Source organism: Hypanus sabinus, chromosome 6 (genome assembly GCF_030144855.1).
Source record: "Hypanus sabinus isolate sHypSab1 chromosome 6, sHypSab1.hap1, whole genome shotgun sequence".
Classification (NCBI taxonomy): domain Eukaryota; kingdom Metazoa; phylum Chordata; class Chondrichthyes; order Myliobatiformes; family Dasyatidae; genus Hypanus; species Hypanus sabinus.
The window spans coordinates 17355747-17378081 of record NC_082711.1 but is presented as its reverse complement, the minus strand read 5'-3'; the positions used below and the strand labels follow the sequence as shown (position 1 = coordinate 17378081).

At 47.0% G+C, this 22335-nt stretch overlaps 1 protein-coding gene across 1 annotated transcript in view; it reads right to left on the bottom strand.

The window, feature by feature from the left end:
* The window catches only part of scn5lab (sodium channel, voltage gated, type V-like, alpha b), a 672977-nt gene that overhangs the window by 208990 nt on the left and 441652 nt on the right, over positions 1-22335 (bottom strand). The window contains exon 14 of the mRNA XM_059971792.1: positions 12100-12235. Within this exon, the coding sequence (XP_059827775.1) occupies positions 12100-12235 (136 nt within the window). The remainder of the gene's footprint in view (positions 1-12099; positions 12236-22335) is intronic.

The window sequence follows — 22335 nt, the reverse complement described above, 5'->3', positions numbered from 1 at the left end:
AGGAGCTGGCTGATGGTCACTCCACTCTCGAACCTGTACCCATGTCCAGACTCTGAGATGATCTGGCTGAGGGGGTCAAGTCTATGCAGGCCAGCAGTGGGGATAATGAATCACATTGTTCCACATCTGATGGCTTTGAGCTAACTTCTAGCACTGTCCTCCAACAGCCCACTCAGTTCTCGATAATAAATTTGCTTTGAACTTTGTAATTTATAGTATATTTTATATACTGTATTCCAATGATTTTCTGCCACAAAACACATTTCACGACATCTGTCACTGATAATAAACCTGATTCTGAATTTATTCTCCAATCAAGACTTTGCCTGTAAACAATAATTGGTCACTAACTGATAAAAAGAGATGAAAATGATGAAAACACTCAGCAGGTCAGGCAGCATCTGTGGAGAGAGAAACAGCATCAATGCTTCAGGTCAAAGACCCTCCATTGGAGTTCTGACTCTGGGTCTCCAACCTAATACTTTAACTCTTTTTCTCTTTCCTCAGATGGCACCTGACCTGCTGATTGCAGAGTCAAGGCAACAGAGCGTGTCAACAGGTCCTTCGACCCAACACGTGCATGCCAACCAAGTTACATGACTGAGCTAGTCTCATTGTTAGCTCAATGTTTAATAATGGAGCGTGTGAATCATGCACAGGCAGAAGAACACAGTACAGGCCTTTCATGCCCAGAATGTTGTGCTGACCTTTTAACCTCCAAGATCAATATAACTCTTCCCTCACACATAGCCCTCCTCCATTTTTCTTTCATCCATGTGCCTATCTAAGAGGCCCTTAAAAGTCTCTCATGTATCTGCCTCAGCCACCACTCCTACTTCCTTCCACTCACTTTAAAATTATGCCCTTTCAGTTTACCCATGTCTCCCTCTGGGAGAAGGGCACTGGCTGGCCATGCTATCTCAGCTTCTTATCATTGTATACACCTCTATCAAGTCACCTCTCCTAATCTGGCATCCTGCTCAGCATAGACACGCTGGGCCAGGGGGCCTGTTTCTGTGCGGTAATGTTCTATGTCCTATAATCTCTTTTTAAAATTTCAGATAATAATCATTTGGCTACTTGACAAGATTATTAGAACATAGAACACACCAGTACAGGCCCTTCAGACCATGATGTTGCACCGACCTTTTAATCTACCCTGAGATCAGTCTAACCCTTCGCTCCCACACAGCCTTGCATGTTATTTTGCATCCACCTGCCTATCTAAGAGCCTCCTAAATGTCTCAGTGTATCAGTCTCTAACACCACCCCTGGGAGCGTGTTCCACACACTCACCACTGACATCCCGCCCCCCATACCTTCCTCCATCCCCTTAAAGCTATGTCCCCTCGTTGGGGTAAAGGATATCAAAATGAGGTGAGTGGAGTTACGATAGAGGATCAACTATTAAACGGTAGCAGATGTGATAGGCTGAATGACCTCATTCATGCTCCTTTGTTAAGGGTCTAATACCATTACGTGACAGGCCCACAAACCCCACCATCAAGGTGGACAAAGGCAGCAGGGACATGGAAGTACCACCTCCATCCTAGCCTGGAAATAGACTGCCTCCCGTTGCCATCTCTCAGAAATTAGAATCAGACTTACTGTCACTGACAAAGGTCAGACGTGTTGTTTTGCAGGAACATTACAGGGCAATGACATAAAATTACAAAATGAATAAACAATGTATAGGGTAAATAACGAGAAGTAGCATTCACAGGCCTTTCAGAAATCTGACGGTGGAGGGAAAGACACTACGTGTGTGTCTTTAGGCTCCTGTACCTCCCCCACCCAATGGCAGCAATGAGAAGAGGGCACCTTCTGGATGGGGAGGGTCGTTCGTGATGGATCCCGCCAACAACTTCACCCGAAAGACTGCTGCTCATTACAAAGGCAGCTCACCACCGCCTTCCCACAGGCGCTCAGGAGCGAGCGGTAACTCAGCCTCGGCCGGTGACGCCCAAACTTGAGAATGAATTTCAAAACGATCCCAAGAGTTGGACCGCTGGCCAAAAGTCATGAGCGCTTACACTGGCACAAAAGCTGTACCATAGCTGGTGATATCTGATCCTGGTTAATTAAATAAATTCTACATAGATAGCGAAGAGTTTAAATCCCACTCAGAAACTGTAGAGTACAGAACATAGAGCACAACAGCAAAGTTCAGGCCCTTTGGTCCATGGCATGGTGCTGACCCTTTAACCTACTCTAAGATTGATGTAACCCTTCCCTCCAACACACCCTCCACTCTTCTTTTATCCATGTGCCTAGCTAAGAGTCTCTTCAATGTCCCTAATGCATCCGTCCCTAACACCACCCTGCCAGCATATTCCACTCTCCCACCTCTGCCGGTGTAAAGAAAATGAACTATGACATCCTCCCCTTACCTTCATCTCATCAACTTAAAATTACGTCCCTTTTCGTTAGCCATTTCCACCCTGGGAAAAAGTCTCCATCTGTCCACTCTATCATCTTGAACATCCCTATCCTGGTTTACAGGATCCTGAGGTATCTTTGGATACAGTTGCACGGGTTGACCTAACAGTGATCGGGTCTCTGGCATTGAGTCCGGCTCTGTAACTGAGAAGGGAAGTGGGGGAGGAGAGCCAGGTTGTGGTGATGGGGAATTTGTTAGTTAGACGAATGGACAGGAGGTTCTCCGGGTGAGAATGAGAGTTCTGGATGGTATGTTGCCTCCCGGGTGCCAGGGCCTGGGACGTCTTGGATCAAGTCCTCAGTATTCTTAAGTATGAGGGTGAAGAGCCAGAGGTCATGGTCAATGGAGGTACCAATGACATGGGTAGAACAAGTGACGAGGTTCTGCATTGGGAGTTCAGGGAGTTAGGTGTTAAGTTAAAGGGCAGGACCTCCAGGGTTGTGATCTCAGGATTGTTACCTGTGCCACGTGCTAGTGAGGACAGAACTAGGAAGATTATACAGTTTAATGCATGGCTAAGTAGTTGGTGTAGGAGGGAGGGCATAAGATTTTTGGATCATTGGGCTCTCTTCCAGGGAAGGGGGGACCTGTACAGAAGGGGCCGTTTGCATCTGAACTGCAGAGGGGATAATATCCCAGCAGGAAGGTTAGTTACTGCTGCACGGCGGGGTTGAAACTAGGGTTACAGGGGGATGGGAACCAGAATGCTAGAACAGTTAGTGAAGAGGTTGTGGAGGCAGATGCTGGTAAGACGTCAGACAAAGTTAGGAATCAAAAAGTTGATCATGGTGTGACTAGTGTCCTGAGCTGCCTTTATTTCAATGCAAGAAATATCGTAGGAAAGGTGGATAATAGTACTGAAGATGAGGTAGCTGGTTTACAGACAGAGGCAACGTGTGGCGAAGAGAGGCTGTTGATGGGGCAAAATTTCAGTCAACAGGATGAGTTGCTATGTCAAAGGTGGACAAGATTGAAAAGGTGTTATATCTGAGTGCGCACAGTATATGGAATAAGGGAGGTTAATTTGCATCACAGTTACAGATTGTATGATGTTGTAGACATCACTGAATCATGGCTGAAAGATTATCGCTGGGAGCTTACTGTCCAAGGATACACATTATATCGAAAGGACAGGCAGGAAGATAGAGGGGGCAGCATTGCTGTGTTGGTAAAAAATTAAATCATTAGAAAGAGGTGACATAGGGTCAGGAGGTGTTGAACCATTGTGGATAGAGCTAAGGAATTGCAAAGGTAAAAAGACCCTGATGGGGGTTGTAAAAAGACCCCCAAACAGCAGTAAGTATGTAGTCTACAAAATACAAAGTGAGATAGAAAATGCATGCCAAAAGGGCAATATTACAATAGTCACAGGGGATTTGAATATGCAGGCAGATTGGGGAAATCAGGTTGGTGCTGGATTCGGGGATGGGGGGGGGGATTTTCTAGAGTCCCTACGAGATAGCTTTTTAGAGCAGCTCGTGGTTGAGCCTACAAGGGGATCAGCTGTTCTTGACTGGGTGTTGTGCAATGAATCACAATTGTTTAGGGAGCTTGGTGGCATCCGTCGGTCTCGAGAGACCATGGATCTGCGCCTGGGGTTTCCAGGGCACAGTTGTATGAGAGACCAAGGTGCCCAAGCTGTAGGACTTCCCCTCTCAACGCCACCGATGTTGTCCAAGGGAAGGACACTAGGACCCACGCAGCTTGGCACTGGTGATGTCGCAGAGCAATGTGTTGTTAAGTGCCTTACTCAAGGACACAAACACGCTGCCTCAGCTGAGGCTCGAACCAGTGACCTTCAGGTTACTAGTCTGGTGCCTTGCCCACTAGGCCATGCGCCAACACCATGGAGTCCATTTTGAAGGATGTGGTTTCAGGGTACTTGGAGGCACATGATAAAATAGGCTGTAGTCAGCATGGTTACCTCAAGGGAAAATCTTGCCTGACATGTCTGTTAGAATTCTTTGAAGAAACAACAAGCAGGATAAACAAATGAGAAAGGAGAATTGGTTGATGTTGGGTATTTAGATTTTCCGAAGGCCTTTGACAAGGTGTTACACATGAGGCTGCTTAACAAGCGATGAGCCCAAGGTAATAGAGGGAAGATTCTAGCATGCATAAAGCAGGGGCTAATTGGCAGGAGGCAAAGAGTGGGAATAAATGGAGCCTTTTCTGGTTGGCTGCCAGTGACTAGTGGTGTTCCACAGGGGTCGGTGTTGGGACTGATTCTTATTACATTATATGTCAGTGATATGGATGATGGAATTGATGGCTTTGTTGCGTAGTTTGTAGACGATATGAAGAAAGGTGGAGGGGTAGGTAGTTTTGTGGAAGTACTGAAGGTACAGGAGGAGAATAGGCAAAGAAATGATAGATGGAATCCAATGCCAGGAAGTGTATGGCTATGCACTATGGTAAAAGAAATGAAAGGTTGACTATTTTCAAAATGGAGAGAAAATACAAAAAACTGAGGTGCAAAGGGACTTGGGAGCCCTCGTGCAGGATTCCCCGAAGGTTACTTTGCAGGTTGAGTCTGTGGTGAGAAGGCAAATGTGATGTTAGCATTCATTTCAAGAGGACTAGAATATAAAAACAAAGATGTAATGTTGAAACTTTATAAAGTACTGGTGAGGCCTCACTCGGAGTATTATGAGCAAGTTTAGGCCCCTTATCCCAGAAAGGATGTGCAGAAACTGCAGAGGGTTCAAAGGAGGTTCACGAAAATGATTCCAGGATTGAATGGCTTGTCATATGAAGAGTGTCTGATGGCTCTGGGCCTGTATTCACTAGAATTTGGAAGAATGAGGGGTGACCTCATTGAAACCTATCAAATGATGAAAGGACTTGATAGAGTGGGTATGGAGAGAATGTTTCCTATGGTGGGAGAGTCTAAGGCCAGAGGGCACAGTCTCAGAATAGAGGGGTGTCCTTTTAGGATAGAAATGAGGAGGAATTTCTTTAGCCAGAGAGTGGTGAACCTGTGGAATTTGTTGCCACAGGCAGTTACAGAGGCCAAGTCTTTATGTATATTTAAGGTAGAGGTTGACAGATTCTTGATTGATCAGGGCATGAAGGGAAAGGAGAAAAGGCAGGAGATTAAGGCTGAGAGGAAAATTGGATCAGCCATAATGAAATGGCAGAGCAAACTTGATGGGCCAAATGGCCTAATTCTGCTCCTATATCTTCTGGTTTTATGGTCTTATATTACTCTATGACCACGATGCTGTTTCCCCTTCTTGCTCTCTTTGCAGAGTTAGCTGTGTTTTTACTGGATTTCGGGATTCAAGGTGTTAATGCAATTTAGATAGTAGCAATCTCCCACGGCAGTGCTAATTCCCAACAAATATCCACCTCCCAAAATCAACAGAGCTGCCCAATCTTCCAGCCAGCAGAGGAAGACAGTATTAAATTGTGTTCTTCAAACACAGCCATATTACATTTGAGCTTCTCTCTGCTACACTCTTGGTTATGCCCTGATTTAATTAGATTGAGATCTGAAGAGAAACGGATCTTGGCATCTTATTGCACCTTCTCTCCAAACCTCTTTCACCCTGTGGCTCTGTCTCATTTGGCCTTATTCCGCTCACACAGTCTTCCCAAGATTCAAAGCAGAACTCCACGCAGAGCCCACAGTATTTCCCCAAGGTTGGCGATGCCGATCGAGCGTTTGGCCCAGATCAGATGCCGGACAAGGAAATCTACAGCTGCACCTGCATTCCGAATGGCTCCGGGAGGTTAGTTTTCCTTGGAATTTCACCACCAGAATCCTGAAGGTAGTTTGCTGTGCCATGACTGCACTGTTTTTCTGTAGCTGTTACAGTTCTGCATTCTGTCATTGTTTTACCTTAATGAACAATGTGTAACACAAGCTTTTCACTGCATCTCAGCGCATGAGACAATTATAAACCAATTCCAACATCAACACCAAAATACCAGTACTTATGAAGACTCTTGAGGGAGATCCTGGCACTTCATTACCCTGGAGTCATAGAAGGAACAGTGGTGACCCTACATCTATCAGGCTCCTGAACTGGCGTGGATAATTTCACTCACACCAACTCTGAGCTGATTCGAAGGCTTACAGACCCACTTCAAGGACTCTAACTCGTGTTCTCATATATTTGCATTGTATGTCTTCTTATGCACATTGGTCGTTTGCCAGTCTTCAGTTATGTACAGTTTTTTCACACAGTATTTCCTAGCAAATGTCTGCAAGGAGATGATTCTCCAGGTAGCAGAGTATATGGGAACGTAAATGTACTTTAATAATAAATTTACTTTGAACTTTGAAGACCATTGACCAAGACGAGGAACTGCCTCTAAATCGCCTTCCACTTTCAGCCTGCCAGACTGCTGAACCTTTGAGCTGTTATTTCCCGGGTACGAAAGCCGATGAAGGCCAATGCTTTATTCATCTTATTGGTCGCTCTCTGACAAATTGAGCGTTAAATAAGAAAGGTCTCGACATCTTTTCCAGTCACGCCGTTACCTCCTCATTCACCAGATGTAAAAGTCAACACTCCCTCTACGTGTGAGACTGGCCACTCAAACCTGCACTGGGCGGCATGGTCACAGTTAGCACAACCCTTTACCGCGCAGTGACCAGGGTTCAATTACCGCCACTGTCTGTAAGGAGCTTGTACATTCTCCCCATGACAGTGTTTTCCTCCATGAGGATCTGGTTTCTTCAGTGGGTCACGTGGGTGTAAGTGGGCGACACGGGCTCGTTGGGACGGAAGGGCTTGTTACCGTGGTGTATCTCCAAGTGAAACTAAATCCTAAAATATCCTGTGTGTTGATCCAAATAGAGCTGCAGCTGGTATCAGCCAGCTTTGAGCAAATTCTTGCTGGCCTATGAACCTCCAGAAGTGCCTGCCTGACACCCTGAGTGGTAGCTGCACCTCCCAGGAAGAAAATAACACCCAGTGTCCACTTCCGATGCCTTTACAATTCGGTTCACGTGCCCAGACCATGCTAATGCCTGTCGCTATTCAGGCTGATCTGTCGGGGTAGCAACAATGTGAAGGGCTGCATTGTTATAAATGCACACTTGCACAGCATGCAATGTGCCCCCGTCACCGGCAACTACTTCAGAATAACACTCATAAAATGCCGGGGGATGCCAACAGGTCAGGCAGCATCTGTGGAGGGAAATGAACAGTCAACACTGTGTGTGTACGTGTGTTGCTCAGGATTTCCAGCATCTGTTGAACCTCTTGTGTCACTGCATCGCTGTGGCGAGTTCTGCATCTTTAAAGATTTAAATATTAGCTCTGTTTGCCACACGTACTTCCAAACCAGCTGTGAAATGTTTCGTTTTGCATCAATGACCAATGCAAAAGGTAATGCTGGGGGCAGCCAGCAAGTGTCGGCATGCTCCCAGCACCAACGTCCGTAGCTTGTCCACAACTTTCTAACCCTAACCGGATGTCTTTGGAATGTGGTAGAGAACTGGACCACGCGTAGGAACACCACGGGTCACATGGAGAACCTACAAACTCCTTACAGACAGCGTCAGGAATCAATCCGATCTTCCAATTGACATTATCAAGTGTTGCTCTAACTGCCACGAGCCCATGCCACCTCACAATTCCAAAGATAGGCTGAATTATTCTCACTGAAATCTGGATGCCCGAAGGAAACCCATGTGGTCCACGGAGAGACCGTACAAACTCGTTACAGGCCGCAGTTGGAATTGAACCCCAATCAGTGATTGCTGGCGCTGTAAAGCGATTGCATTAACTACTACGCTACCAGGATGCTGTACCCTGCTCAAGCCAGCATGAACATACATCTCTCACTTTGTGCAACACGTTGACAGCAGCAGTACCAGAGCCAGGCCCTACAGCCCAGCCAGTCAGCTAGTCCCAATTTCCTGTGTTCAACCCCCTCCATGAAACATAGAAATCTACAGCACACTACAGACCTTTCGGCCCACATTGTTGTGCTGACCATGTATCCTACTCTAGAGACTGCCTAGAATTTCCCTACCGCATAGCCCTCTATTTTTCTAAGCTCCATGTACTTATCTAAGAGGCTCTTAAAACACCCTATTGTATCTGCTTCCATCACCGCCACCGGCAGTGCATTCCACACACCCACCACTCTCTGTGAAAAACATCCCCTCCGCACCTACTTCCAAGGACCTTAAAACTACACCCCCTCGTGTTAGCCATTTCAGCCCTGGGAAAAAGCCTCTGGCTATCCACACGATCAATGCCTCTCATCACTATGAGTTCACCTCTCATCCTCTGTTGGTCCAAGAAGAAAAGGCCAAGTTCACTCAACCTATTCTCATAAGGCATGCTCCCCAATCCAGGCAACATCCCTGTAAATCTCCTCTGCACTCTCCCTATAGTACCCTTCCTGTAGTGAGGTGACCAGAAATGAACACAATACTCCAAGTGGGGTCTGACTTATAGCTGTAACATTACCTCATGGCTCTTGAACTAAATGTAGTACTGTACCTATCCAAGAGCTTCTTAAATGATACTACTGTACCTGCCTCAACCACTTCCTGTGGCAGCTCATTCCCTAGACTCTCCAACTTCTGTGTGGAAAAGCTGCCATTCAGATTCTTCTTAAGCCTTTCCCCTCTCACCCTAAACCTATGCCCCCTAGTTTTGGACCCCCCCCCCACACTGGGGAAAAGACTGTTGCTCTCTATGACATCCATAATATTAAACATTTTTGTTAGGCTGCCTATAATTTTCCCATGTTCTGAAGAATAAAGATCCGCTAGCCCGGTCAACCTCTCCTTATAAATCAGGCCCTCTCTTCCTGGCAACATCCTCAGAAATGTTTTTGTATAAGGCTGACCAGTACTGTACTTCATCCTGGGGATCTGCAGGGTGAGTAGACAAATGCCCCTGCACTGGAGGAGGTGATGGAAGAGATAGACATCTTCTCCTGGTGGACACAGCATGTCCATGGAAGAGATGGAGGAGGAGGTGGACACAGCATGTCCATGGAAGAGATGGAGGAGGAGGAGGTGGACACAGCATGTCCATGGAAGAGATGGAGGAGGAGGAGGTGGACACAGCATGTCCATGGAAGAGATGGAGGAGGAGGAGGTGGACACAGCATGTCCATGGAAGAGATGGAGGAGGAGGTGGACACAGTATGTCCATGGAAGAGATGGAGGAGGAGGTGGACACAGTATGTCCATGGAAGAGATGGAGGAGGAGGAGGTGGACACAGTATATCCATGGAAGAGATGGAGGTGGACACAGTATGTCCATGGAAGAGATGGAGGAGGAGGTGGACACAGTATGTCCATGGAAGAGATGGAGGAGGGGGAGGTGGACACAGCATGTCCATGGAAGAGATGGAGGAGGTGGTGGACACAGTATGTCCATGGAAGAGATGGAGGAGGTGGTGGACACAGCATGTCCATGGAAGAGATGGAGGAGGGGGAGGTGGACACAGCATGTCCATGGAAGAGATGGAGGAGGTGGTGGACACAGCATGTCCATGGAAGAGATGGAGGAGGAGGTGGACACAGCATGTCCATGGAAGAGATGGAGGAGGAGGTGGACACAGCATGTCCATGGAAGAGATGGAGGAGGAGGTGGACACAGCATGTCCATGGAAGAGATGGAGGAGGAGGTGGACACAGCATGTCCATGGAAGAGATGGAGGAGGAGCCGGACACAGCATGTCCAAGGAAAAGATGAAGGAGGGGGAGGTGGACACAGTATGTCCATGGAAGAGATGGAGGAGGAGGAGGTGGACACAGCATGTCCATGGAGGAGATGGAGGAGGAGGAGGTGGACACAGCATGTCCATGGAGGAGGAGGAGGTGGACACAGCATGTCCATGGAAGAGATGGAGGAGGAGGAGGTGGACACAGCATGTCCATGGAAGAGATGGAGGAGGTGGACACAGCATGTCCATGGAAGAGATGGAGGAGGAGGAGGAGGTGGACACAGTATGTCCATGGAAGAGGTGGAGGAGGAGGAGGTGGACACAGCATGTCCATGGAAGAGGTGGAGGAGGAGGAGGTGGACACAGCATGTCCATGGAAGAGATGGAGGAGGAGGTGGACACAGCATGTCCATGGAAGAGATGGAGGAGGAGGAGGAGGTGGACACAGCATGTCCATGGAAGAGATGGAGGAGGAGGTGGACACAGCATGTCCATGGAAGAGGTGGAGGAGGAGGTGGACACAGCATGTCCATGGAAGAGATGGAGGAGGTGGTGGACACAGCATGTCCATGGAAGAGATGGAGGAGGAGGTGGACACAGCATGTCCATGGAAGAGATGGAGGAGGAGGTGGACACAGCATGTCCATGGAAGAGATGGAGGAGGGGGAGGTGGACACAGTATGTCCATGGAAGAGGTGGAGGAGGAGGTGGACACAGCATGTCCATGGAAGAGATGGAGGAGGAGGAGGTGGACACAGCATGTCCATGGAAGAGATGGAGGAGGAGGAGGTGGACACAGCATGTCCATGGAAGAGATGGAGGAGGAGGAGGTGGACACAGCATGTCCATGGAAGAGATGGAGGAGGTGGAGGTGGACACAGCATGTCCATGGAAAAGATGGAGGAGGAGGTGGACACAGTATGTCCATGGAAGAGATGGAGGAGGAGGTGGACACAGCATGTCCATGGAAGAGGTGGAGGAGGAGGTGGACACAGCATGTCCATGGAAGAGATGGAGGAGGAGGAGGTGGACACAGCATGTCCATGGAAGAGGTGGAGGAGGAGGTGGACACAGCATGTCCATGGAAGAGATGGAGGAGGAGGAGGTGGACACAGCATGTCCATGGAAGAGGTGGAGGAGGAGGTGGACACAGCATGTCCATGGAAGAGATGGAGGAGGAGGAGGTGGACCCAGCATGTCCATGGAAGAGATGGAGGAGGGGGAGGTGGACACAGCATGTCCATGGAAGAGATGGAGGAGGAGGTGGACACAGTATGTCCATGGAAGAGATGGAGGAGGGGGAGGTGGACACAGCATGTCCATGGAAGAGATGGAGGAGGAGGTGGACACAGCATGTCCATGGAAGAGATGGAGGAGGTGGAGGTGGACACAGCAGGTCCATGGAAGAGATGGAGGAGGAGGAGGTGGACACAGCATGTCCATGGAAGAGATGGAGGAGGAGGTGGACACAGCAGGTCCATGGAAGAGATGGAGGAGGTGGAGGTGGACACAGCATGTCCATGGAAGAGATGGAGGAGGAGGTGGACACAGCATGTCCATGGAAGAGATGTAGGAGGAGGTGGACACAGCATGTCCATGGAAGAGATGGAGGAGGAGGTGGACACAGCATGTCCATGGAAGAGATGGAGCAGGAGGTGGACACAGCATGTCCATGGAAGAGATGGAGGAGGAGGTGGACACAGCATGTCCATGGAAGAGATGGAGGAGGAGGTGGACACAGCATGTCCATTCTGTTCACATTGGTGAAGAGAATTAAGAGCACACCAACAAACACCACCCATTCAGTTTAGACCTTCTGTTGCCTTTGGTAAATACAGTTTAACATTGTCACCCAGCCACCTGGCCCTTTCACCAAGAAACAAACTGCTGGAGGAACTCAGCCGGTCTAGCAGTGTCGGTGGAGTGAAAGCGACGGAAGACGTTTCAGACTGAGACTGCATTGGGACTCCCCTTCTAACTCGAGGGGTACCTTCACTCCCAATTGGCCTTACCTTCCATGGTGTTGGTAATGATGCTGGCTGCGCTAACCGTCCGTTCTCGCTGGTGCGACTCCTCCAGGTAACTCACAGAGACCCGGTGATCAGACAAAAGGTGACACTTGCTCGTTTCGTTATCCGACGGGGAGGTCTGTTGAGGAGGTGCCAAGAGCAGAGTTAGTTCCCAAGGGTGAATCACCTGCTCAGGCCGTCAGGAAAAGGACACAACTTCTAACATCCCAGTGTAACATCCCCACCGTCAACCACTTAGTCAACGTCAGCTGGATGGAAAGTAGCAGAACAAAAACAACTCTTGGCACAGTGTTTGAGAGATTTGAGAAGTTTGCCCGACAGTTGCACTCACCTCATGCACAGAATGTTACCCGGACAGAAGGAATTTAATTACAAGGAGACCCTGGCAAGGCTAGGATTGACTTCACTGGAGCTCAAGAGCCCGAGAAGAGCTCTTGTAGAGGACAATAAAATCATGAGGGCCAGAGGAAGGATAGTTAGTCAGTCTCTTTCCAAAGAAAGGGAGATCTAAAGCTAAAGGACATTGGTGAGTGGGGAAAGATGTGAGGGGTTTCTAAGGAGCATCAGATCATAAACACAAGAGATTCAGCTGATGCTGGAAATCCAGAGCAACACACACAAAATGTTGGTGGAACCCAGCAGGTCAGGCAGCATCTATGGAAAGGAATAAAGAATCAGAGTTTCCAGTCCTAGACCTTTCATCAGGAGCATGTTTTTCATACAGAGCGTGGTGGGTACCTGGAACGAGATTCCAGAGGAAGTGGTAAAGGCAGGTACAATAGCATCATTTAAAACGCAAGTGGATAGATACAAGGGTGGGAAGGATCTGGACAAAGGTAGGCATCCTCGTGAAGGGTCTCAGCCCAAAATGTCAACACTTTATTTCCCTCCACGGATGCTGCCTGATCTGCTGAGTTCCTCCGGCAGTTGGTCTGTGTTTGCTCTGGATTTCCAGCATCTGCAGGATCACTTGTGTGTCTGAGATTAGCCTAGCTAAGCTTCTCAGTTGAAGAGGATGAGATGGGATGAAGGGCCTGTTTCTGTGCTGGATGACTCTAATATTCTATGACAGTGTGCAGGCTGTGGGGAACCTACAGGTGGTGGCGTTCCTCCTCGGTGACCTTGGCACATGTGACAATAACCAATTTACCGATTTATTCCCTTTTGAAAACCCATCTATTTCTCATCTGGAGGCAGTGAATGACTCTGTTCCAATGCCCTGAAGTTTTTGAGTTCCAGATTAGAACTGTTCCATGAAGAAAAAGATTTTCCTCACATACCACTTTTGGCTAAAAATTTAAACCAGTGCCCCTGCTCCCTTGATCTTACCACAGATGTGCCATGGTTTCATCACCACCAGGTATGGAGGGGCCACAGGATCAGAAAAAGTTACATTCAGCAGCTCCATCACGAACACCAGCCTCGCAAGCTTCAAGGACATCCTCGAAAGGCAGCATCCATCACAAAGGACAGCCGCCGCCCAGGATATGACCCCTTCCCGTTATTATCAACACTACCTCACTATTTTTGTTCCTTTGTTGCTAGATATATCAGGAAATTTGTAAACCACCCGTCATGTAGAGACATAGCCCAGAGAAAAGGCAATGCCAAACTGATCCTTTAGGAAAATTTGCCCAGAACAATCTGGTCATGGGAATGCCAGGCTTGCTCACATCATTTGACACAGTGCATAACAAACAAATTATAGTATACTTAATGTACTGCTGCCAGAAAACAACAAATTTCACTACATACTGTCTGCAGGTGATAATAGACCTAGTTCAGAATCTGCTTTTGAGACCTTCAATTGTCATCGAGAGCTGCATTCAACCTCCTCACAACCTTCTCTACTCCAAGTTGAACAATTCCAGCTTCTCTGGTGTAACCTCAGAGCCGATGACCCACATCCCAACAGTAGTCGAATAAAGTACCAACACCCTCTCTGGGAGTTCTTCCTGCAGTCTGGTTACTAGCATGGGGCATGGTCCATTAGAGGTCTAACCCAGAGTTTTGAGAGAGCATTACAGAAGATTTGATGCAGTAAAGGCACTTCCCCATTGTAGCCATCATTTCTGGCACTTAAACAAAACACTAACACATTCTGATCCTGCAACAACATTGTAGAATCCGCATCTGAATCCCAATTCCAATCCGAATCCCAATCCAAATCAGAATCCCAGCCAGTTTTATTGTAAATGACATATGTCATAAAATCCATTATCATCGACATACACCACGATTCCGGCTTCTTCCCCCTTCCTTTCCCGTCCTGATGAAGGGTCTCAGCCTGAAATGTCAACCATTCATTGATTTCAATGGATGCTGCCTGGCCTGCTGAGTTCCTCCAGCATCTTGTGTGTGTTGTCATGGGATTTGTTGTTTGGTGGCAACATTACAGTGCAATACATAAAGTGTACTCTGAATTACCAAAAATAAATAAAAGAATCAAAGAAGCATAAAAGAATTAATGTAATTCAAAAAGAAAGCAAAAATAGTGAGGTAGTGTTCATAGGTTCAGAAAACCGATGGCAGAGAGGAAGAATCGGTTCCTAAAAAAGTGTGCATCTTCAAGCTTTCATACCACTTCTTGATGGTTGCAATGAGAAGAGGCATGTCCTGGATGGGGGTAGTCCCCAGTGATGGATCCCACCTTTGTTTTGCAGGAAGGATGTGGAGATTTTGGGTAGGGTAGACAAAAGGTTTACCTGCATTCGAGACTATGAGCTATAAGGAGAGGACGGACAACCCTGGCTTGATTTCTCTGGGGTGGTGGAGACTGAGTGAAGACCTGATTCAAGATTCGAGTTTAAAGATTGGTTAATGTCACTCCTCAGTACACAATTGTAAAGGGGAATAGAATAACTGTTACGCCAGATCCGATACCGCACAAAAAACACAATAAGATAAAGAACACAATAAATATAAATACATAAGATAGCTTATGGACATAGACTGAATGTATTCTATTTATTAATATACAGAGTGGAACAGGCCCTTCTGCTCCTTCAAGCTGCATCACCCAGTGATCCCCTGATTTAGTCCCAGCCTAATCTCAGGACAATTAGTAATGACCAATTAGCCTATCAACTGGTACGTCTTTGGACTGTGGGAGGAAACCATAGCACCTGGAGGAAACCCATGTGGTCACGGGGAGAACGTACAAACTCCTTACAGGCAGATGAACCCAGGTCACTGGTACTGTAAAGCATTGTGCTAACCACTACGCTACTATGCATGTCTACTGTATGTCCACAAAGTGACACTGGGTACAGCCTGCACGTAAGGTGACTGACAGGAAATAATAAAGCACTAGTGGTGGGTGGGTTAGTGGGTGGGGGTGTTGATCAGCCTTACTGCTTGGGGAAAGTAGCTGTTTTTGAATCTGGTGGTCCTGGCGTGGAAGCTACGTACCCTCTTCCCTGAAGAGAGTGACACAAGCAGTCTGTGGGCAGGGTGGGTGGGATCCTTCATGATATTACTAGCCCTTTTCTGGTACCTTTCTGTATATACTGTATAGGTCCTACAACATGCATGAACTATGTATAAATAGTTTATACAATTATGAGGGGTATTGATAGGGTAGAAAAAAATCTTTATTCTAGGATAGAATAATTTATTCTAGGATCCTTTATTCTAGGATGTTGAGAAGTGTGAGGTTCTACATTTTGGCAGGAATAGTCCAAATAGAACATACAGGGTATATGGTAGGGCATTGAGGAATGCAGAGGAACAGAGAGATCTAGGGATAACAGTGCATAGTTCCCTGAAGGTGGAGTCTCATGTAGATAGGGTGGTGAAGAAGGCTTTTGGAACGCTGGCCTTTATAAATCAAAGCATTGAGTACAGAAGTTGGGATGTAATGTTAAAATTGTACAAGGCATTGGTAAGGCCAAATTTGGAATATTGTCTACAGTTCTGGTCACTGAATTATAGGAAAGATATCAATAAATTAGAGAGAGTGCAGAGACGATTTACTAGGATGTTACCTGGGTTTCAGCACTTAAGTTACAGAGAAAGGTTGAACAAGTTAGGTCTCTATTCATTGGAGCGTAGAAGGTTGAGGGGGGATTTGATCGAGGTATTTAAAATTTTGAGAGGGATAGATAGAGTTGACATGAATAGGCTGTTTCCATTGAGAGTAGGGGAGATTCAAATGAGAGGACATGATTTGAGAGTTAGGGGGCAGAAGTTTAAGGGAAACACGAGGGGTTATTTCTTTACTCAGAGAGTGATAGCTGTGTGGAATGAACTTCCTGTAGAAGTAGTAGAGGCCAGTTCATTTGTGTCATTTAAGGTAAAATTGGATAGGTATATGGACAGGAAAGGAGTGGAGGGTTATGGGCTGAGTGCGGGTAGGTGAGACTAGGTGAGATTAAGCGTTCGGCACAGACTAGGAGGGCCGAGATGGCCTGTTTCCGTGCTGTGATTGTTATATGGTTATATGATAGAAATGTCAAGTACTGAACTGGCATGGATAAATTCATTCACCACTGCTCCGAACTCACCCTACAACCTACAGACTTAGCTTCAAGGACCCTTTACAACTCACGCACTCTGTATTTTTTTTTTGGCATAATTTGTCTTCTTTTACACCTTGGTTGCTTGCCAGCTTTGTATATAGACAGCTTTTCATAAATTCTATAGTATTTCTTTACCTCCCCGTAAATGTCTGCAAGAAAATGAATCTCAAGGTAATATATGATAGCATATGCTTTGATAATTAATTTTACTTTGTAATTTTGCACCTTTTATGCATCTAGGGTGAGAAGCTGAAAAAGACATGCAGGAGAGCCCTTTTTCCTTGTCCCAGCAAGAGGTGGGTGGCTAGAACGTGCTGACCGGGGGGGGGGAAGAGGTGGAAGCAGATATGATAGAGGCATTAAGGAAGCTTTTAGACGGGCCCATAAATGTGCAGGGAATTTAGTTTAATTAGGCATCGTGTTCAGCACAGACCTGATGGGCTGAAGGGCCTTTCGCTGTAGAGTACCACCCGATGGTCTAAATCAAGCTGGACTGATTCCTGGGATCATCATTCAGGCCACCGGATCAAATCCCAGTCTATTTGTGGGACATTAATCCACATAAGTCATCTACATGCTGCTGGGTCCCAACAGGATGAATGCGTGCTTGTATCCGCCATCCACACCACTGTTAATGAGCTAGTTACACAGTGAATCACCATCCCGCCTTGTAGCTGGCTGCCAGGGAGAAAGTGATTTACTGGTGATGGGGGGACATGGGCACAGCTTTCGTTATCAATTCGACTTTCTCTACTGAGGTTGGATGAGACTAGAACCAGAGGTCATGGATTAAGGGAGAAAGGTAAAATGGTTAATGGGAACCTGTGGGGGGCAGGGGGGGTGATGCCTTCACTCAGAGGGTGGTACGAATGCGGAACGAGCTGCCAGAGGAAGTGGTGAATGCCGGTTCGGTTTCAACATCGAAGAGAAGTTTGGAGAGGTACATGGATGGGAGGGGTATGGAGGGTTCTGGTCCAGGTACAGGTTGATGGATGAGGCAGAATTATAGAACAGCATGGACTAGATAGGCCAAAGGGCCTGTTCATGTTCTGTAATGCACTATAAGTCTATGACTCAAAGAATCAAGATCAAAAGTACATTTGTTATCGAAGTATGACGGTAGTATACAAGCCGGAGATCTGTCTTCCCACAGACAGCCACGAAACAATGGAAGCAACCCGTTCGACTCCCCTCCCCCCATCATCTCTCTACTCCAAAACACTCCATCATCCACATCTCAAAAAATGGAAACCTTGTATAGCAAGCAGAGCTGTTCTAGGGAATGAGCCTTTGCTCAGAAAGGTCATGCGGTTTACGGTTAACATCTGAGACACACAAGAGGGATGATTATTTTCTTATTATAGATTTGTCCACTGAACTTTGGTGGCAGCCTCTAGCCCTTGGCCTCTCTCTCATGACCCTCCGAAATCTAATGGTCCAATGATCCACATCCATAGATTTGCCATGCTTTGATGGGGGGGGGGTGGCATGTGGTTAAGAAGGTGCGAGCTGGCCTTCAGTAGTCAGGGGACTGACTTTCAGAAGTGCAAGGCAATGGTGCAATTCTCTAAAACTCTGGTTAGAGCACACTGGCAATATTGTGTTCAGTTCTGCTTGCCTCATTATAGGAAGCACGTGGAAGCTTTACCAGGGTGCCGTCTGGCTTAGAAAGCATGTCTTATGATGATAGGTTGACTGAGCTAGGGCTTTTCACTTTAGAGTGAAGGAAAATGGAGGGTGACTTGATAGAGATATATGAGGCATGGATCCAGTGGCCAGTCAGAGACTTTTCCTTAGGGTGGAAATGGCTAATTACAGAGGGCATAATTTAAAAGCGATTGGGGGGAAGTATAGGGAGGGAAGTAAGAGGTAAGTTATTTTACACAGAGAATAGTGGGTGCATGGGGAAAGCCATGTTGGGGGGTGGTGGTCATGTGGAGGGCCCTGAGGGAGGGGAGGCTTAGATTGATCTTAAAGTAGGTTATAACACCAGCACAAAAACGATAAGCTGAAGGGCCGGTACTGGGCTGTCATGTTCCCTGTTCTATGAAACCAATGGCATTTCAGAGAGAAGTCAGGATCCAACCATTTTGGTGGATCTCAAGCCTCTTACTGGTCAGAGCGGGTAAAGGTGAGAGGCTTTGAAGGAAATGAATGAACCTACTGGGATTCACAGTCTCCATTACAGATGCTGGCCCTTCAATTCCAGATTTATTTAGCGAGTTAAATTTAAATTCCACCCTGACAACCTGTATTCCAGATCGATGCCCAGGACTTTGGATACTCGTCCAGTAACAGTAACTATGCCAGGGCTCCACTCACTCTCTCAAGGGATTTCAGCCTAGTTGGCAGGACACATCCCTCATTGTCATAGGGAGGGTAAAGGTCACAGCATTCCTTATTGCTCAGAGTTCAGATCCAGGGACAGTAAAGGAACCATATCCTGATATATTAGAGATCTCCCGAGTGCAGAACCGCTATCAAACCCGAGCACGTGTTTTTAACATTTTCCTAGCACTAACCTAATGCAACAGTTGTCTCTGTACATGGCTGCACTCTGTTATCCCTCTCTCTCTCTCTCTCTCGCTCTCACACACACGCGCACGTGTCCCAAATTGTGGTAATTGAAAGATAATTGGATAAAAGACATATTGAGGGGTACACAAGGGGAACTGTTTTATTATAATCTGGAATGAAATACAAAATCTCTCTCCCTCTCTCTCTCTCACACACATAAACACACACATAATTGGATCAGAGTCATATTCGGGTGGAATCAAAGAGAATTTTAATTATAATCCAGAGTGAAAACACAAAATTCCTCCCCCTCTCTTTCTCTCTCTCACACATATTTTCCTTGTCTCCCTCTCTCTCTCTCACACCCTTTCTCCCTCTCTCTCACTCACTCTCTCCACTCCCTCCATCTCTTTCTCTCTGCCTCTGATTCATTTTGTCTCTATTTTCCCTCTTTCTGTCTGTTTCTCTCTTCCCCATCCCCCTCTTTCCCTCTCTCTCTCTCTCTCTCTCTCTCTCTCTCTCTCTCTCTCTCTCTTAGAAACATAGAAGACCTACAGCAAATTACAGGCCCTTCATCCCACAAAGCTGTGCCGCATGTCCTTACCTTAGAATTTACCTAGGGTTACCCATAGCCCTCTATTTTTCTGAGCTCCATGTACCTTTCCAGGAAAGACCCTATTGTATCCGCCTCCACCACCATCGCCAGCAGCTCATTCTATGCACTCACCGCTCTGTGTAAAAAATTTACCCCTGAACTCTCCTCTGTACCTATTTCCAAGCACCTTAAAACTGTGCCTTCTTCTGCTAGACATTTCAACCCTGGGAAAAGCCTCTTGACTATCCACATGATCAATGCCTCTCTGGGTCTAACCAGGGTCCTGTAAAGCTGTAACATTACCTCTCAGCTCCTAAACTTAATCACACAATTGATGAAGGCCAATACACTGTATGCCTTCTTAACCACAGAGTCAACCTGTGCAGCATCTTTGAGTGTCCTATGGACTTGGACTCCAAGATCCCTCTGATCCTCCACACTACCAAGAGTCTTGCCATTAGTGCTATATTCTGCCATCTATTTGACCTACCAAAATGAACCACTTCACGCTTATCTGGGTTGAACTCCATTTACCATTTTTCAGCCCAGTTTTGCATCCTATCGATGTCCCACTGTAACCTCTGACAGTCCTCCACACTATCCACAACACCCCCAACCTTTGTGTCATCAGCATATTTACTAACCCATCCCTCCACTTCCTCATCCAGTTTATTTATAAACATCATGAAGAGTAGGGATCCCAGAGCAGATCCCTGAGGAACTCCACTGGTCACCGACCTCCATGTAGAATATGACCTATCTACAATCACTCTTTGCCTTCTGTGGGCAAGCCTGTTCTGGATCCACAAAGCAATCTCCCCTTGGATCCCATTTTTCAATAAGCCTTGCATGGGGTACCTTATCAAATGCCTTGCTGAAATCCATATACACTACATCTACTGCTCTACTGCTTTCCCTCTCCCTCTCTGCCTCACTCACTCTCTCTCTCTCTCTCCCTGACCTCCACTTTCTGTCTCCCCCTGCCCTCCATTCTCCTCTAAGTCAGTCTACAGATGCTAATCCCACTCCGCCTCAGCCAGACCCGTTATCCCCGAGCTCACTCACTCAGTAAATGTGGCGGCCTCATGTTGGTCTCTTCCAGGTGTCCAGGATGCACTCCAGTTCCTGCTGCCCCTCTCCCCCGAGAATACCTGACCACTGACGATTCATTATGATCTGCTTTTCTCTCGTTCCAATTCTGATTTCCATCACTTCCCTAAAATTGACATGACATATCCCTCGAGAGCAGGGCTTCCCTACCTGGGGTCCATGGACCCCTTGCTCAATGGTATTGGTCCATGGCATCAAAAAGACTGGGGACAGCTTTTCTAAAGAAACTGCTGATTTCTGAACAGCTCAGGCAACATCTGAGGAGGGAAATGAACAGTCAGCCAGAAATCAATGCTAATTCATCAATTCTCTAACTTCCGGTAACCTCTCCCCTCTTTACCACATCCTCCCCCCCCTTTGTTTTCCCTTATCCCTCTGGCCCTTTTTACCCTTCCCCTCCCCCACATTCACAACCTGCCCATCAGCCACACCTTTTTCCCCTCCTGCTTCCATTTACTCCATGGTGTACTATCTTATCCTATCAGATTCCTTCTTCAGTCCTTTTCCCCCTTCCACCAATCACCTCACAGCTTCTTACAACGTCTCTCCTTTCTCCCCCACCCTCCCCCTTTCACCGGATTTACTGATCACCCGCCAGCTCACGCTACTCCCTCTCTCCTCGCCACCCACCCCTTTCATTCTGGCCCCTGCCCTCTTCCTCTCCAGTCCCGGTGAAGGGTCTTGGCCTGAAACAGCACCCCTTCATCTCTCTCCGCAGACGCTGCCTGATCTGCTGAGTTCCTCCCCCATTCTGTGCATGTCTCTCGAGATTTCTAGCATCTGTAGAATCTCTTGTGTCTGCTTATTTCTGATTACAGTGGCAAATAAAGACTGAGACAATCAAATCCCCTGATAAGGACTGGAATGAGTGCAGCCTAAATGGTGGGGGTAAATATTTTGGATCTTATTTCATGTAAACACACTTGGGTTCCTAACTGTTTTTCCATCAAATCTCCCACCAGGAGACTAAGCAGCCAGCATAGAGCAGGTAGGATCCAAGATCACGCGGCCCGCACTGGATCAAGTCATTTCACTTTTCACTCCTCGGGCTTTCCGGCATTCTCGCAAGCCTGACAGAAGGTTGGATTCCTCCGTTTACCACCGGCTCTTTGGGGAACGCAAGATGTTTCCAATACTAACACAAATTAATTTGTTTTTGTGTTATCGCTCAGGTCCCTGGGCGCAGAGGCACAGAGTGGCAGGATGCTGTTTTGCATTCCTGACTCCCGGCTGGCAAGGTGCCAGCCTCACTGTGGGGCAATGGCATCAGGCACAGAGATCCCTGGATGTGGTAAAAATTATTCATGAGATGGGATTTGTGTCTTTAGGTTCGCATGCCACAGGGTATTTGAAAGAGGAAATCATTAGAATAAATACTCCTAAGGGTTTAGTACATCGAATCTATACTAATCCCAGTATCTGGATTCATGGAAAAAGGCCCATCAGCCATTTGTACTCATGCCAATTTGTGGAAAG